The sequence below is a fragment of the Mastacembelus armatus genome, chromosome 2 (assembly GCF_900324485.2).
Source record: "Mastacembelus armatus chromosome 2, fMasArm1.2, whole genome shotgun sequence".
Classification (NCBI taxonomy): domain Eukaryota; kingdom Metazoa; phylum Chordata; class Actinopteri; order Synbranchiformes; family Mastacembelidae; genus Mastacembelus; species Mastacembelus armatus.
The window spans coordinates 6,242,245-6,259,248 of record NC_046634.1 but is presented as its reverse complement, the minus strand read 5'-3'; the positions used below and the strand labels follow the sequence as shown (position 1 = coordinate 6,259,248).

The 17,004-nt window shown below is 38.1% G+C and overlaps 1 protein-coding gene across 5 annotated transcripts in view; it reads left to right on the top strand.

Annotated features, from left to right (window-relative positions):
- LOC113127186 (fibroblast growth factor 14-like) overlaps nucleotides 1–17,004 on the top strand; it is a 73,651-nt gene that overhangs the window by 41,656 nt on the left and 14,991 nt on the right. For 4 of the 5 annotated variants that reach the window (XR_003295392.1, XR_004463196.1, XR_003295393.1 and 1 more), the window contains 3 exons: nucleotides 6,049–6,247; nucleotides 6,546–6,788; nucleotides 14,700–14,774. Coding sequence is in view for 1 of the 5 variants with exons in the window: in XM_026301558.1 (XP_026157343.1) it covers nucleotides 6,049–6,247; nucleotides 6,546–6,694 (348 nt within the window). In the remaining 4 variants the exon portion in view is untranslated. Of the gene's footprint in view, nucleotides 1–6,048; nucleotides 6,248–6,545; nucleotides 12,461–14,699; nucleotides 14,775–17,004 lie in introns of those variants that run through there. The other variant, XM_026301558.1, reaches the window with a different exon arrangement.

Sequence of the window (17,004 nt, the reverse complement as noted above, 5' to 3'; positions counted from 1 at the left end):
AATTACTATAGTGGTCAGTCAGTAAGATGTGGCCAAATGTGGTCCTTCGTTGAAAAACGTTGTTCTAAAGAAAAATAGAAATGTTCCTTTAAAAGGTTATTTTTAGAAATCATTTCATTCTTATTAATAAATATGGTGTCTTTTTTGAAAAATGGTAAATCCAGATAAATGTAAGTATCAGAACAGTTGCTGAGTTCTTAACAGTTCTTTGACTGATAATTACAATGTTAACAAAACTACATGGAGAGACCTTTCTCACAGAATTCGTTTCTGTGTAGTGGATCTGTGCTTCCATTTTCTTTTCATCTTCTCTACTTGTCAATTTTTTTCTCTTTTTCAGAGCTTTTTTTAGATTAAAATATGGATGTGTGTTTGGTATGCCTGTGTTTGACTGAAATCTTTGTACTTAGGTGTGTTGTCCATTCATAGCACAGTCAGTACAGCACTCAGACTAAATTCTGTGATGCCTCCATCCAGAAAGATGAGAAGGAAAAGGGGAGGCAGATAGAAAAAAATGTTAGTCCGCTGAGTCATGACACACGCACAAGTAAATACACTCATTTTCTGGCGGCTAGAGAATGAATTAGTTACTAAAGAGCTGTGGAGCTTCTTCAGACATGATGCACTGAATTCTGGCATTAAAGTACCATAGGTCAGACATCAGACTCAAACAGCAGGTCTAAACATTTGGACAGAACTGTTCCCCACTGGTGAAGTTTGCAGCCAGTTTCTCAGACTTCCTTCAATACATTAGAGTCAGCACCTTTTGTTTAGCAGTTCAGAGATCCATTTGTGAACTGTCATTAGCAATACCTGAAAATACATAAGGCAATCAAACACATTACATTACATTAATTTTCAAAAAAAGAGACCTGATCTGAAGCAGACCTGAACACAGTCAGACCCGAGCCAATTTACTGTTTGTGTTTTGTAAACTATGAACTGAAAGATGAATTCTTCTGTGCACTGCAATGGAGAGTGAGAATAATATGAAAAAATTCCAGAATTGTAAAACTCTTCATCACAGTATTATAAGCCCCCATTCCAAATTCATTCATCTATTACTTACAGTGGCTTTATAGATCGTATTTCATTATCTCACCAGTACCCGGATCAACAGACCCTTGCATGAGTTTTTATGTATCATAATATGAATTAATGGTGAATTCTTTTGCAGCAGAGGACCATTTACATATCCAGCCATGTAATCTTGAGTATGACATTAAATCTCAATTTGGCTATTTATCATAAATTTTGGTTAAGGGCATAAAATCAAAAATATTAACAGTTTCAATATTTTACAGAAGACTTTTTCCTAATCTAATCTAGTGTTTCTGTGTGCCTCAACCAGTTGAGTAGTATTGGTGCTCTTAGTTGTTGATGCAGCTCTAACACACTTCAGCCACACAATATCATTATGGAGTCATTGGATCAGGTGAGCAGATCTGAAATGTTTCAGAAACTCTGATGTTTGTTACACTGTGTGATTGGGATCGGAGTCAGATTAATGCTTGGATTTAGTAGGTCTGGGATGGAGGGCATGCTTTCATATCTCCTTTCTAACCACACTCTTCACTCCTTTGTTTTCATGTTCTAACACTTTTCTTTCCACTCCTCCTCTTCCTTCTTCTCTGTGGGCTTCTTTTCTTTAGAATGATTTGTTTACCCACAATTCCCCTGGGTAATTAGTGCTGTGATAATAACTGGTGTTGGAAACAAACACACCCACTCACTGAGCAGTGCACACAAACAGACATGAGATCATGCACACACATATATACTTACACACTGGGGGAAAAACAACTTCCTTGAGTTTAGTCGCATTAAGTAATGTTACAAGTAGAAGAACTGCACCCCCACTTTTAAATGAGGAGGAATAAATCTGAACGATGCCTCTCACCTTTATGGATAATAAAACTTTAAAGTTGTGATTGAAGGTCATACATAATGATTTTGGAACCACTGTCCAAAAACATTGTCCTGATAATAGATAGAAGATATTCATATGGGTCGTTTTGCACAAATTACTTATTTTTGAGGATTTGTTAGACATTAGGGACCATGTGAAGCTGCCCTATAATGCCTCAGTTAAATTAAACTTGTGTATGAGAGTGCAATAGTCCCACTGTATGGATGGACTGATGGATAGTTCATCATCAGATTTCACTTCCACCATCACTGATTCAGACGATATCATGCTTTCATATGTACCTCAGATTAATTGTGTTGGCTTTCTTTCATTTCCTTAGTATAGAGTAATAATAAGTAGTAGATCATATTTTATAGCCTTTTCAATTCACTGTTTTTGAGAAGGTAAATTGCAGTAAGTAGATCTGGCTCTGTTAAATGTGTTATTCAATAGGAGATTGTGTCATTCATCAATCAATAATCTCCACTGGAATAGAAAACATCAGGAACTTTTGGCCTCACAGTCATTCAGCAGCTGCCTCTGGCTGCAGGAGTCACCAGCCTGAACCCTCTGCCCAGCATGTATTTGATGCCATTTGTCCAGTTCCCTTTAATATGTTTCTGGATTGAAAGCTGAAGTAAATTACAAATTGAAAATTCGCTCAAACCAGAATTATTTTCAATAGTTTACTGTTGCATTATGAATGTGCTTCATCTGGGAGGCTCCCAGTGGCCAACAGTCAAGCTGAGGTAGCGCTGGGCAGCCAGTTCTCAAGTTTTGTTATTAGTGCAGCCTTGTTCTGTGCCAAGAGTTGAGATTGCTTTTCCCACTGTTTTTGAATTCTTTATTTTTAGATCTCTAATGGGCGAGGGAAAAGAGCTGCCTGTATCAATTTAGTCTGTTTCTGAGCAGTATGTTTAACATGGTAATAGGCTCTTTTCTGTCTGAAACACATACCATAGCATACATGCATGTATTTGTGTGCATGTAATTCAAAGGATGACAATGTGCATGCATGTTCAGTGTGTTCACTTCCACTAAATCTCTGCAAAGCACATAGAAATGACAGCGATGAGAGAAACTCAAAGATAAGAGAAAGAGAGCGAGAATCCCCTGCTGTTTTTCCAATCAGGAGGCGTCGTCCTCCTCACTGGGTGATTTATTCGGTCTCCTCTCCTTCATGTCCCAATTTCCAACCCCCCCGCCTCCACCCCTCCTTTTCTTTCATTCATTCTTTCTCCCTCTCTTCTTCCTGTAGGCAGCTTGTGAACATAGCTATTTAGAAATGACGGCAGAAACACATTCAGGCAGGCAGTGCTGTTAAAATGACTCACCTGTAAGGCTGTGAGGATTTCATCTGAAGTAATTCTTCAGTTCACTCTTTCTCTGAAAATTCAGAAATGTTGCTGCTCAGGCAAGACATCCAACATGTTTTATTTTAAAAGCAGCATTCAATGATGTATGACCTTCCTGACCAACATTAATAAGTGTCTGGCTCTGCTCTCTGCATACCAGCAAAGATCATCCTCCTTAACAAATGAATAATGAATCTTGGGGGCAGGTCGACACTAAATGTATATTATTAATTTAATCCAGCTCTAAAGACAAAAAAACACCGTGTTAATATGAAGCAAAGCCATGGTTACCAAAGGAGAACATTTGATTTATAACAGTCTGTTTGTGTATGTCACTGACATAGCCAATAAATATAGCATTCATTCATTATTGCCTGTCTTGTTTTGTTACCAACCAATCATTTAGTCACATTTCATATCTCAACAAGCCCTCCTGCACCTCCCTCCGTTTGTCCCCTGCAGCCACAAGTGTGTGTTTGTGTGGGTGCCAGTGTCTGGTCCTTTGCAGCTGTGTATTGGTACCACCCAGCCCTGTCTTTAATCAGTGTCCTCCTGTGTTAGCATGAGTGGAGGTGGTATAGCACATTATGTCACATCACCAATGTAAGTGTTTGTGCGTGTGTGCCCCCCCTCCATTACTCCCCACCCACTGACCCCTCCCTCTCAGCGCTGGTTGGTTGCCACGGCTACAGTGTCGCCTCTCTTCCTCATGTTGCTATGAGACTCGGACCGGCAGACCTGAGCTGAATGACAATGTGTCTGTGGCTCTGGCAAGAGGCCCACAACAACCAATAAGAGACGATCTAGACAAACACTTCCCAGTCTGGGGTCTGGGGACCATGGGGGTGATTGTTTGGTTTGGCAGGAGCATCCTCAGCAATATGAAGCATAGATTATTAACAGTGTTTTTTCATTTCCTCAGCACAGGTCTCAATGATAAAACGTGTACATTGTTGTATGCTAAATGACCATGAGCTCCTTTATGAAATTTGTGTTTCATAAAAATGTTGCCCCCAAGGACGATTCTACAAGGGGAAACAAAATAAATTATAATAGAGATTAAAATTTGGTGAGTTAAATGTGTATTAGTCAATATTTTTGTATGAACAATAGATCAATGTAAAGGGTACGGTGCTACTCATAGTGACAAACCCACAAAGAACTATCCACATCTCACCAGTTTGCCTCAGTTCTACAAAGCTTTTGACATAATTACTTTATAAAGTTATATGTTTGAAGTTGTATTTTCAGTATGTTCCCCTTCTCTGAATTGGTCAAGCAACCAGTTGATTTAAGTTTCAAAACCAGTGATCAAATTCAAAGACACTTACGTATTGCATAGATCTTATAGAGGTATTTTCTATATCTTTCCTTATATACATGTGCAGGTGAAATATTGCTATTGTAAATGAAGTATTTTTTTTGAATTAATATGCCTTACTGTGATTAATGGCTGTTGCTTTTATATGTTACCATGTAATCCTAGTGTTGTATTTGTCCCTTTTAGTGTAATGTTTGAAAAAGAATTGAATGTCTCCTGGGTTCTGCCTTGTTGACTACCTCTCCCACGAAGGCTTTATGAAAACACTTAAAATATAGATAGCTTCAATGTCAAACAACAATTTTGAAAAATCATAACGCAACACTGCAAAAATATTGATTGTTATTTGGACGAGAATCAATTTAAAAATGTCACCTTTTGGCTTTTGAAGATTTTTCACCATTTTCTGACATTTTATTTGCTAAATGATTACTTAATTATGAAAAGAAGATTAGGTGATAATCATTAGCTACACCTAATAGTAAAGCTTGCTACCCAGGATGGATCTTGTAGTGCTTTCACATTATATATAATGCTATAAGAAAAGAGTGAAAACCTCCTATTAGAAATTATGTATGATTGTCTTTAGCTTTTAGATCTATATAGGCCTGTTTATTGCTTGAGAAAATGCAGTTTTCTGATATGCAATCTCAAATTTTATAGCTTCACCGCTCAAACTGCCTGGATTCTGACCTCCCCAAAAGATAAATGTTTTATGTCAGGTTGCCTATTATACCTGCTGTGGCTCAGTGCAAGCGGACACCAGGGAGACACGATTTTTCTCCCAGTAAGAATAACACCTTGTTTCTGTGCTGAAATATGCTCCGCTGGAGGCGCCGGCACCCATGGAAAGGAGTTTTGACACAGAGTGGCAGAGCTGATGTGGGTGGGGAGGGCGTTGTGTTACTAGAATCAATCTGCTTTTTTATCTGTTTAGTTTGTTGTTGTGTACATACAGAGAGAGTGCTTGGGGAAATGACATGGGTTAGGGCAATACATCTTTCACCGTGCTGTGCTGCACCTCCCTGTGTGTGACTGGTCAACAGAAATTCATTATGTTTTATATCAGTTGTCAGAACAGACAAATCACTCCCATTTTATGTGAGAGGATTTATTCATTGTAATATATTTTATAGTCATTTTGAAGTCATTAACATGTTTTGTCTCACTGGTCCGATGATGTGTGGTGATAATATAGTTGTGACAATTCCATCACTTTCTCATGATGATCTAAATAGTGTTTGAGCACAGTTCAGTGTTCATTACGACAGTGAAGAAAAATGTAATACTTAACATTAGTTTAATACTTAATACATAACATGGGTTAAGTATTTCAGCTAAAACAGGACAGTGAGTAATAGTATTAACAGTGGTATGCGCGTCACACATGAGACATGTCCATAGTGCTACTATAGTAAAATATTATGGCTAAAATGTCTTTGTGTCTCCTTGTGTCCCCTCAGGAACTGTTTACAGCTGAGTGTAAGTTCAAGGAGTCGGTGTTTGAGAACTACTATGTGATCTATAGCTCGATGCTCTACAGGCAGAAAGAGTCAGGGCGGGCCTGGTTTCTGGGCCTCAATAAAGAGGGACAGGCCATGAAAGGCAACAGGGTCAAAAAGACCAAACCAGCTGCACATTTTCTGCCTAAACCTATAGAAGGTAACATACTACACATTCATACACACACAAACCTGATTTTAAAATTATTCTTTCAAAGTGGATGGTTTTTTTTATTTCAAATATTGTTAGAATGTTTCCTGTCTTAGTTTCTTTTAATTATAGTCTTTCATGAGTGTATACATTTTTTTAAAACTAATTTCCCTTTTTTCCCCCTTCTCCTGTATTTCACTTTCACCATTTTGCTTCTCTTCTCTTTCTTCCTCTTTCTATCATCTCTCTCCTCTTTGTTGCTTGTTTTCCTTACTCTCTACTTTCTTTTCTTCCTCCACTAACCTAGTTGCAATGTACCGAGAGCCTTCGTTGCATGATGTAGGGGAGGCGGTGCCTAAACTCGCCGGGGGTCCGCCGTCCAAAAGCACAACCAGCGAACCGGTGGTCATGAATGGCGGCAAACCAGTCAACAAACCCGACAAGGAAGAGACATAACCCTGCCCACCCTTTTACCCTCCCCTGGCTGACCAGAGGCCAGGAAAAGCCAGAGACTCATCCCACTGCTGCGCTCTCAAAAACAAAACAAAAGGTAACAAAACAAACAACAGCTCAAATTCTGACTGGTCAGCAGTGCGGCCATACTCCTCACGGATGGAACAAGTGCTGTGGGGTAGGGGTGGAGGGACAGAGAGCTTCGGCTGGTGGCGGGGGAAAAGGAAAATGAAGACCGACCAGTGCCAACCAGATTTTTGGAGCAGTGACATGTTCCTCATATGGGAGACAAAATGATTTCTTAACAATCTAAACAAATCAAACAAAAAACTGATAAAACATGTTGTGTCTTCGCCGGTATTTTTCTGTGACAATCTGTAAGAATGAGGCCCCTTTTTCCTCTCCTGATAGTCCTGTTTTCTGTTGCCAGGTATGCTTGCTCACTGGTGATTCCAGGTGCACACACACACACACAACCCCCACTCAAAATCGATTACTTGGATTCGATCTTTGAGTAAATAAGGAACAGATTAAAAACATCAGCAAACACAGAGCAAACAGAACACTTGAAACACCAGACCCTAATGATTTAGAGGATGCTTAGTCATCGATCAATTAAGATTTGGCACAGAACATTCTGTATTATGCTTAAAATGGCATGTACTCTTAAATGCCCCTGTGTATTTCATGAAAGGTAAATACACCTATTGATCTCTCTAATTTTGATCACGTATTATATATCTGTTATAAAGAGAATTCTTATTTAACTACACATAGCTTAAAGCGTGTTCGTCTTTTCAGCCTTCCTTTATTATATATTTGTTAGGTGGTTTATTATTCTGTACACACAAAGCACTGGTGATTATTGAGCTACATTGTTGTACAGACAAAAGAGATTTTAGTTTCTACCGCTGTCTGTCAGTTTTTTTCTGTTTTACTATGACTGCTATGATTTCCACATCGCTGAAACAAGTGTAGCTCAGGAGAGGAGGAGATCTGTCGAATGGAGAGTTTTAGAATCAAATTGCTCAAATCAGAGTGCTGAAACTAGTATAATTTACACAAATTCCCTGTTTGTAGCAACATGGCGAGTATAGGAGGCACACTGGTGTACAAGCAGCATGGTAGCAGTCAGTGTTTACAGGGAGTAGCCAGGTATTGTCTGATGGTGTTCTCAGTCATGAGGAGCCAGGAAGTACTTTATATTTCTGGTGCCTTCCCAAGTACTTGAAAATAAAGGTAGGAATGAGGGTAGTAGTGAACAGGGTAAATGATGTTAAAGCCACTATGTGTAGAATTTGAACATTTCTAACTTTTCTACGCAGTGGTGCTTTTAAAAAAAAGACACTGTGGTAGATGCACAGGTCCACTGAGTTCCTGGGAATCCAGTATAATCAGACCAGGTAAGGTCCCACTGCTTTGCCACAGGTCTCAGGCAGTGGGGCACGTTTTCAGTTTCTTTACTAAAGTACTAAATGTACTGAAGTACTAATGTAAAGTATGCTATTACTACCAAAATCATTTATAAGAAAAGTACAAGTATTATTTCCAACATGTAGTTAAAGTATCAAACTTGTTCTGCAGACACACCTCTCAGTGTTGTATTATTACATTATTAGGTTAATACTGATTCAGCAATTTGCATTTACAACTTTAGTTTATTGTAATGGAGGTTAATTTAACTCACTTTAACAGTTTGGAAGTTTAGTCCAGTGGTTCCCAACACAGGGGTCACCTGATACATGAGGGGGGTCCTGCCATGATTTGTGAGCTAAGAAAGAAGAGAAAAGCAAAGTTCTGCGCAAATACAATTTTATGGATCTTTCGCTAATCACTGCTATTTTTGTGAAGTTTTGCATAACTGGACCTTGTTGAGCATCATACGTCTGACACATGGCAAGGGAGCCACTGGTCTAATCTTTAACAGTGCTTTTTAGAAAGCTTAAACTGTGTTTAATGTAAAATCTTAATCTGAAAAGTAACAGTACTATAGCTGTGAAAAAAGAGTACAATAGAGTTCTCTGAGTTTTACCTCAAAGCCGTACTTAAAGTCCGTGGTATGTTGTTTCAGTCCACCACTAGGTTCAAAAATGAGTGTCAGTATGTTGAAATTCTAAGTGGATTTGGTGTTAGCTCCAACCAAATGTATGTTCCACGCAGAATAAGTGTAGCTTTTTTACACAAGATGGGAAGTGTTTAGTTTTATTTGTCAAGGACCATATACAAAAACACTTTAACATGTATTGTACCAGACTCGGCTATTAGCTTATTTCTAATATGAACTCTAAAGAGAAGGAAGAAATAATTCCACATAGTGGCTTTAAATTAGTCTGCACAATGGCCTCTAAAAGCAGTTTAGGTTACTTAAGAAGTATTAGAAATGAGGTTTCTATAGAAAAGAATTAAAACTATCAAAAACAAATAGCACCCATTTATTGCAATGTTGCATAAATCTGTCATCAAATCAAACTGAAAAATGGGTTTGTGTGAAACGTGGAGAACTACAAAGCAGAAAATTAAATGAAATTAAACCAAATAGATTTCCATGGTTCACCCTCTCACTGTGACAGTCAACATGGCACCAATCTGTTCTGGACTTGAATCCTGTTCAACACCTAGCTTTCTGTTTACTCAGCTGTCTTTGTTAGCAAGACTAGACAGCAATTAACTCCTCAAAGAGTTACAGCAGTAGTCACTCATATCTTTGAGGAGATATTAATACTGTGATCCCGCACTTCATATTAGTGTCATTGACAGTGAGGCAGATGCATGCAAATGAATATATAGTAATGAAACAGAAAGTGCACATCTTTTTTGCTTTGAATTCATTTTTGGGCATAATAACCACTATGCATTTTAATCAGATCTTTGAAAGACTGTCCCATTTGCAGGAGAATAACCTACACTGGCATTAACAAAACGATAAAGAAGCAACATGACCAAGCAACCACTCACAAAAAATGAAGTCTTTATAATGAATCCTTACACTTGTTCCGACATCAAATGAGCACTAGCACAAATCAGCTGCATCCCCCCACCCCAACATCAGGTCTGTGTTTGTGTAGCAGGTGAAACAACACTGCTGTCCTGTTGTCGTCCAGAGAATACACTCTGCAATGAAAGAGAGAGGTGAAAATAATAGACAGCTCACAGTGTTTCTAATTGGCATATCTCAGAGTTTTTCCTCACATACACCGCATTTGTCTCTTCTCTTAATTAGCTCTTGTCTTTGTGTTCAAATATGTGTTGCTGACCAGCTCATGTTTGTGGACTCAACCGGTCTAATGTGCCCAGCGTTTAAGAATACTGATTATAAAGAAAAAAATAATTTAAGTTAGAATATAATCTAAATATGTGTGGAAAACAGATTCAAGAGAGAAAATTTTAAGTGTCTTGATGCTGAAAATCTGCAAATAGTAAATGTGATGCTGCTGTTGGGTTATAAGAAAGTGTTATTTTTGCTAGGTAGTACTGTAGATTTCTGCTGTGTGAGTGCCCCTCATCCCCAGCCAAGCCTAAGGTGTGAGATCCAGAGTGGCTCTACGTTTATGCTAAATGTTCAGCCTTTTTCAGTCCCAGCAGAATTAATTAATAAAATTAATCAGAATTTACAAATTCTCAGAGCCGTGACGCTCGACTTTAGGTCTGTCCTGTCCAATCCGACTTTAAGAGTGAAGTGGGATGATGATGCTGATAAGGAAGGTTTCTCTTAACCAGTGTTGTGCTTGTCTCATGTCAAAGAAATGTGGATGTAACATTTATTGACTATGTGTTGTGTCACACTAGGGATTACTAGCATAAAGATAAAAAAAATAAACCCTGACAATCAGGTCTGTAAACGTCCTGTTTATTTTTTTTTTTTATGTATCCTGTGCTGTCTGCTGCCCGTGTCTAAGCCAACGTTTTCTTAAAAGCCATTTTAATGACTGTATGGAGGAAATTCTTTTTTTGTTAACTAAGCAGCCATTAGGGGATACATTTGGGAACAAGACTTCAGGGCAGCAACTGCTATTCACTAAAAGATTATCAAGCAGCTAATTTGCTCTACACGGCTGGAAGAGGAGTAATATCTACTTAGCAAAGGCATCAAATCATCTTCTGTTCTGAGAGGCCCAGCTTGTTAGGTTAGCAGTGGGCTTCACGTCCTGTGAAAGCAGCTATTGAAGATTTGTGACACGTGCGCACGAATTAATGATGGCTCAGGCCAGTGAAAAATGGCCTGGTTTCCTGGATACTGACCAAAGACACTGCTATAATAGGGTTTCCTCGCTGGTAATCACAGTTCCTGGTTCAAACAACGAAGGCACAATTACTGTCAGAGTCTCTCAAGAGATTCCTCTCCACTGGTGGTTAGCCAGGTACCAAGGCTACAATTATGAGATATCTAACAACAGGTTGCACACAGGAAGAGAGCAGCTGATTTAATTAGAAGTGAGCAATCACAACAACATGGGTTACTTTTAATTTCCACATGCAAGTACCACTCATACTGTCATGGCAGGTAGCTGTCTTGCTTTGTCCTGCATGAACTGTAGCTCTAAAAGAAGGCAAGACATAGACATAAGATTAGACACAGTAGGACAAAAAGGCTGACCGCTGCTGTGCAGATGCACTTTAGAGACACATATAATGGTTAGCACTGTTCTCATGATGTAGCTTGTCCCCCTCAGGTTTTCTTTGTCGTTTCTTTTTGTAGTTTCACTTTATTCCTCTTACAAAAGACTGCCTTATTACATCTGAATCTGAAATGAGACTGAAAACTTGGTCTCCTCCCAGCTGTTTCTTTGTCAGAACACTCTCATCTCACACACACTCCTCATTCTATTTTACTTCTCAGTTATCTTCTGATCCCTCATCTTCTGTTCACTGCAACTATGCTAACTTTCGCTCTCTGCTTGTTTTGTAATCATGCAGCCACAGAACTTATTCCCACCTCCTCCTCCTCCACTCTCTGGACTGTTTCCCACTTGTTGCATGGTTTTTAAAAGAGGAAAGATGATGGGGGCTAATGCATGAGGTAATGTAGGAAATGTGTTATGAAAGCAAAACAAACATTTACAGCTAGCACCAGTAAAGCTTTGCTACTGGCTCATTTTTGATACTGGTTTGCATTGGTTTAGTTGCTACAGTGACTTTTGATATTTATACATTAAATGTTATACACTTGCTGCCTTGTGGGATCAGGAACAAGATGTTGCTTTTAAAGCATAATCCATCATTTCAATACTGGAGCAAGAATGAATGAAAATTATGTTACATTAATGCATGTCTTGTCTGGAATATTTTTAGCAAAGCATCAATATTTAATCTCATCTGATTTTTCCTACTTTTTAATCCAGCAAGTTTATGGCACTCTTCCCTTAACAAATACGAGTTAATGAGTGACTAGAGTGCCCAGGTTTTGTCTGTGATATGTAGTTTGATGTTCCTGACTCAACGCTAACAAGCTTGTGCATATAATTACATGTCTGGAATAAAAAAAAAAACAAACAAACATCATACAGTGGAAAGATGGAGCTTGCATAAAGCAAACTTACAGCATAGCCATAACCACCTTTTTGTGTTGCTTTTGCAAACCATGACAGCGATGAACCAAAAGCAAAATGCGACTGGTGCTAATTTTAAAGGCGAGTTTTCTGTCTTGTCGGTATATGTACAGTTACCTTTACATACATATGCAAACAAAGTTTGTCTGCACTGTACAGTTTGTGTCTAATCCATTGTATACACACAGAAAATGATATTGAATAAAGCATTTATAGAAAGGAAGTGTCTGGATTCATTGATTTCCTGATTTACTGCATGACATCTCAGTCTCATCCAGTTATTTTTACATCAGCTAATCGTTAGCAGATGTCATACCTGAATATTTTCATCAGGTGAATTTTTTCACTTTCAGGTTTATAATGTGCCAGTATGACTTCTAAACTATTGATGAACCATTCATTAATGTTTATTCATCCTTTGTATTGACTGAAGGGCTGGTTCTATTGGCATCAATTTCAGCAGCAGAAAAAGTGGAACAGGTGACTGAGTACACTTACCAAAAGGACTGAAAAACTATTCACCTGTTTCTGTGTGTGTGAACATAGACATTTAACAAAAAAAAGAAAAAAGATTTACTTTAATAGCTGTTGACTGGAAAAGCTCTGGCACACCAATGAACTGAAATTCTGATGCAAAAATGTGAAAGATCAGTGTACCTAAATTTCACTCATAAACCGGGTACATCAAGTCCAGGATGAAACCAAATGTTTTCCTTTTCTGCATCTGGTCACATTTGTCACCAACCTCTGGCACTGATGATGCTTTTTTCTTCACAACAAAGGACAGTATTGGCATCAAATAGTAATACAGTGATTTAATTACGTCTTGATTTTGTGTGCATCTTACACGTATATCTTTCACATAAATTAAGACTTTGTGCAAAGATACTTTTAGTATAAATTTTTAGTAACTCTAGGATACCACAAACTAATTGCCACACAGATACCACAAACTAATTGCCACACAACAATCCAGGGGCCTTTGTTGGCCCCTTACTTTGCCTGTTTGCTAGTCCAGCCATGGATGTAGGCACAGAAATACCACCTCTCCCATCTACCTCTGACCTCCTTTAAATGACAGATGAACCTGCAAATGCTATTATTAAGAGGATGTAATTAAAATTTGAATATGTAAATTTCATGTAAATTAGGTGTACTTGGAAGGGCATCGTGGTGTTTAATTAGCAGGAAAGAACTGTAACTAATTATATCCAGTGAGATGCTACACGCTTCAGCTCTCATTCAAACAAAAAATCTTTCTAGTGCTACCTGAGCTTTATTTTCTTAAACATTAAAGCCTTTGTTGTAATTTATGAGTTATTTCTTGTCAGTCATTGAGGTTAATTACTTCGACCATTTGTTCTCTTATCACGTGCACAATGACATCCAGACTTTTAGAGCAGCTTTTTTGCTGGAGAGATCAGAAGCGTAAATTTAAGTTTTAACTAAGACGTTGCCACTATACTATATTTGTACAGACAAATACAAGACTATAGTGATTTGAGTGATGTTAATTATATTCATGTATTTGATACAGTTCTTATTCTGTATGTGTAGGTCTTATCATTATGTATTTGCTAAAGTAAAACTTCATTATGCACAATGTAAAATGACTGAACAGTAATCTCTAATTAAAAAGCAGCCAATTATAGCCAGTAAGCAAAATGACATTTTGTTATCACATAGCATGAAATATTTTGATTTCCTGTTTTTTTTGATAATTTCATTAAAACGGCATAGAGTTGGGATTGTTGGTGTCTTACCAGTCTTGAATGCACGTGCATTCATGCATTTACACACACACACACGTAGTATGCTTGTGCAGAAACAATGTGTGAGATGGCATTGGGAGCTCACTTGAAAGCCTGTGTCAGTGTTTCTCATTATCATCAAAGACAACAGGCGCTGTGTGCACACACACAGACACACACACACCAATGCATGTAAAAACTCAGCAACATCATGATGTGTTTTCACACAGCCATACTATTATGTAAGGCAGTCTGCAGTTTCATTATATCCCCATGGTAACCAGGCTGCTGTCAATCACTGTGAAAGGTTAAGATCAAACCCCCACTATTGTAATTACTGCCTCTATGTCTCATTAGCACTCACTGATGTAAAATAATTCAGTGTTTCTTCAGAATTTCCTTCTTCTAAGGCTGTAGAACAGGATTAGATGATCACAGTCTCTAGTAAACCTCATGATAATGATCATAAAAATGGAAAACATTGTACTGGTGTGTAGTCATCCGGATTTTTATTCAATTGTTAGATCCATTATTTCCATATATCCTGTCACTCATTTTTGTCACCTTTTTTCTGTTTGCTGGTGCCCTTTGACCCCATCTTCTTTATTTGCTTTTTTCCTTTACTCACATCCTTCCATTCTTCATTTTCTCCTTTGTCATCATTACTCGACCATCCGTTCATCACATGTCCCTCTCTCTCCCTCACAATAGGAGAAGGAAGAAAAACCTGATGAAGAAAGCGAAATGTGACAGCAGGAGGAGAGAAAGGAATAATTTATCTCTCAGGTGATGGACACACACATACACACAGAGGCAGAGTAGCATTTAGCCAAGCCAACACGCAGTCTGAATACTGATTAACCAATCAGAGCCCATTTCTGCTCAACACCAGAGATACTCGTTGGCTGCCATGGTGACCAAGAAAGCATCATAGCTGAAAGGACAGGGAGGAAGTGTATCTGTGTGTGTGAGGTGTTGGACTGAGAAGGAAAATCTATCTCCAGCTTGTAGAGAGGGCAATTACAATATGGATAGTATTTTTGTTAAACTTCAGTTTTACACTGATTGCTGCAAAAAATATTAATTGGTTTGTTTGGAACTGAACTTTCACATTCAAAATTTTCAAAAGGTTTTGAACTTAAACTTCCAGAAATCAATGTGTTTAATAATTCAAATTACTGTGTGAAAGGAAGTACTTATCACAGATAACTGTCACCTGGCTCTGCAGTTTTCTTAAGCTGTACGTAGCAGTTGAGCATCATTTAGCTCATTGGTTTATGGCCCACAGCTTTAATGTTTCCAACAAAACAGTGTGCTAAAATAGGCTAAAATGATTTGTAGAGCTGCAGAGTTTGGTGATAACTCTGTGAAACATTTTATTATCTGAGTGGCACTGAAACAGAAAGGAGAACAAAATTAAAGACGGAGAGCCTTTGTCTCACTGCTTTGGCAATATTGTTCGCAAATGTTATGCAAATGAGGAGCACTGGAGTGAGTAATACAGGGAGAGATGGGGAGAACAGAAAGATGAAAGTCTTGCCTTATTATTCATATGGAGCCAACAGGAAAGGAGTGTGCTTTAACTCCAGTGCCTTCTTTCTTATGGTCAGCTGCCCTTTTTTTTACATAAAAAATATTTTTGTTCTTTCGTGGTATGTTATAGCACAGATCTGGTTCATGTCGTCACACAAACAGTTGTATTTACCCAGCCAATCCCCAACATTGAGATTTTATCACAGTCCCAACCGTACTGTTGCTCACACACACACAACCACAAGCTCACAAGGCCATGACTCATGGAGTGGTTTTTCACAGCAGTCACGTCCACTTCAAACCGATGCAGCACATAGTGACTCTGGAGCTACGTGGTATTAAGTTTGACCACCGTGCTGAATCAAATCATTTACTCTGTTCTAAATGTGATAAAAATGGCAGATTCAACATAACCCAGTGTGAAACTACTCATGGACTAGTCTGATGTACTCAGACCCTTTATTTAAGTAAAGGTAAAGTAGTCCTGCATTTAAAATTTTACTTAAGCACAAAAGTAATAGTAAGTACCAAAACTAAGAGTACTTATTATGCAGAATGTATATTATGACATTAATTCATATTCTTTCATTAGAATTTTGTGCTTGGATATCTTCGTGGAAGTGATATTATTTGATAGACGATTGGGCAGAACAGAGAACAGGAAGAGTAGATTATTACAAGATTTTGAATGGCATTTCAGCAGGTTTAATATTGAAGCTAGAAAGATGCCTTCAATATTAAAATTCATACATATTGCATTTCATATGAATATGATTTCCTTGTCTGGCTTTCATCTGACAAACACAGACCAATATCCTATTATAATTTGTGATATTAGTCTTCCATTATTGAGCTGCTGGATTAGCTTTAACTCATCAATAAGGAGCTGAGGTTTGTAAAGTCATCCAGCTTCCATCACTCAGTTCTTCATTTATCCTGTTAAAAGGACCATGTGTATGTTTATGTATATATGTGTGAGTGGGTCCATGTTTTCATTTGCATTTGTTTCTTAGTTTTAAGTGGAAGTTTAGGCTGTAAATGTTAAAGCTCTGTATTTAGATTTTTATGTTGAAACACCCTCCCTAGTTAAAATATCAGCCAAATATTCTTCTCAAAGTGTCAAGTTTGGTTCACAGACAAAATGACATTAGAAGAGTGTTGGTGGTTATCATGGATAATGGTGAGCAGTGTGCATGGTGCTGTCACAACTACATTATATTAAGGCTTCGTTTCCCTTTGTAAATCACTGGGGCTTAAGAAGTGTGAGTTTCAAAAGGCTATGGCAAGCCGTTTGAGCATAAATTAGATATCCTTGATATCAGATGTTTATTTCACATACTAGTTCAGTCTTTGTCAGAACTAGTTCGACGTTTGATTGCACTAGTTGGACATGTGATTGCACTAGTTGAACAAGAACCCTTACTAGTCACGCTTTCTCAGCAACTAGTGGCATTTCTGTCCAGCTAGTTCCATGAAAAGCCCT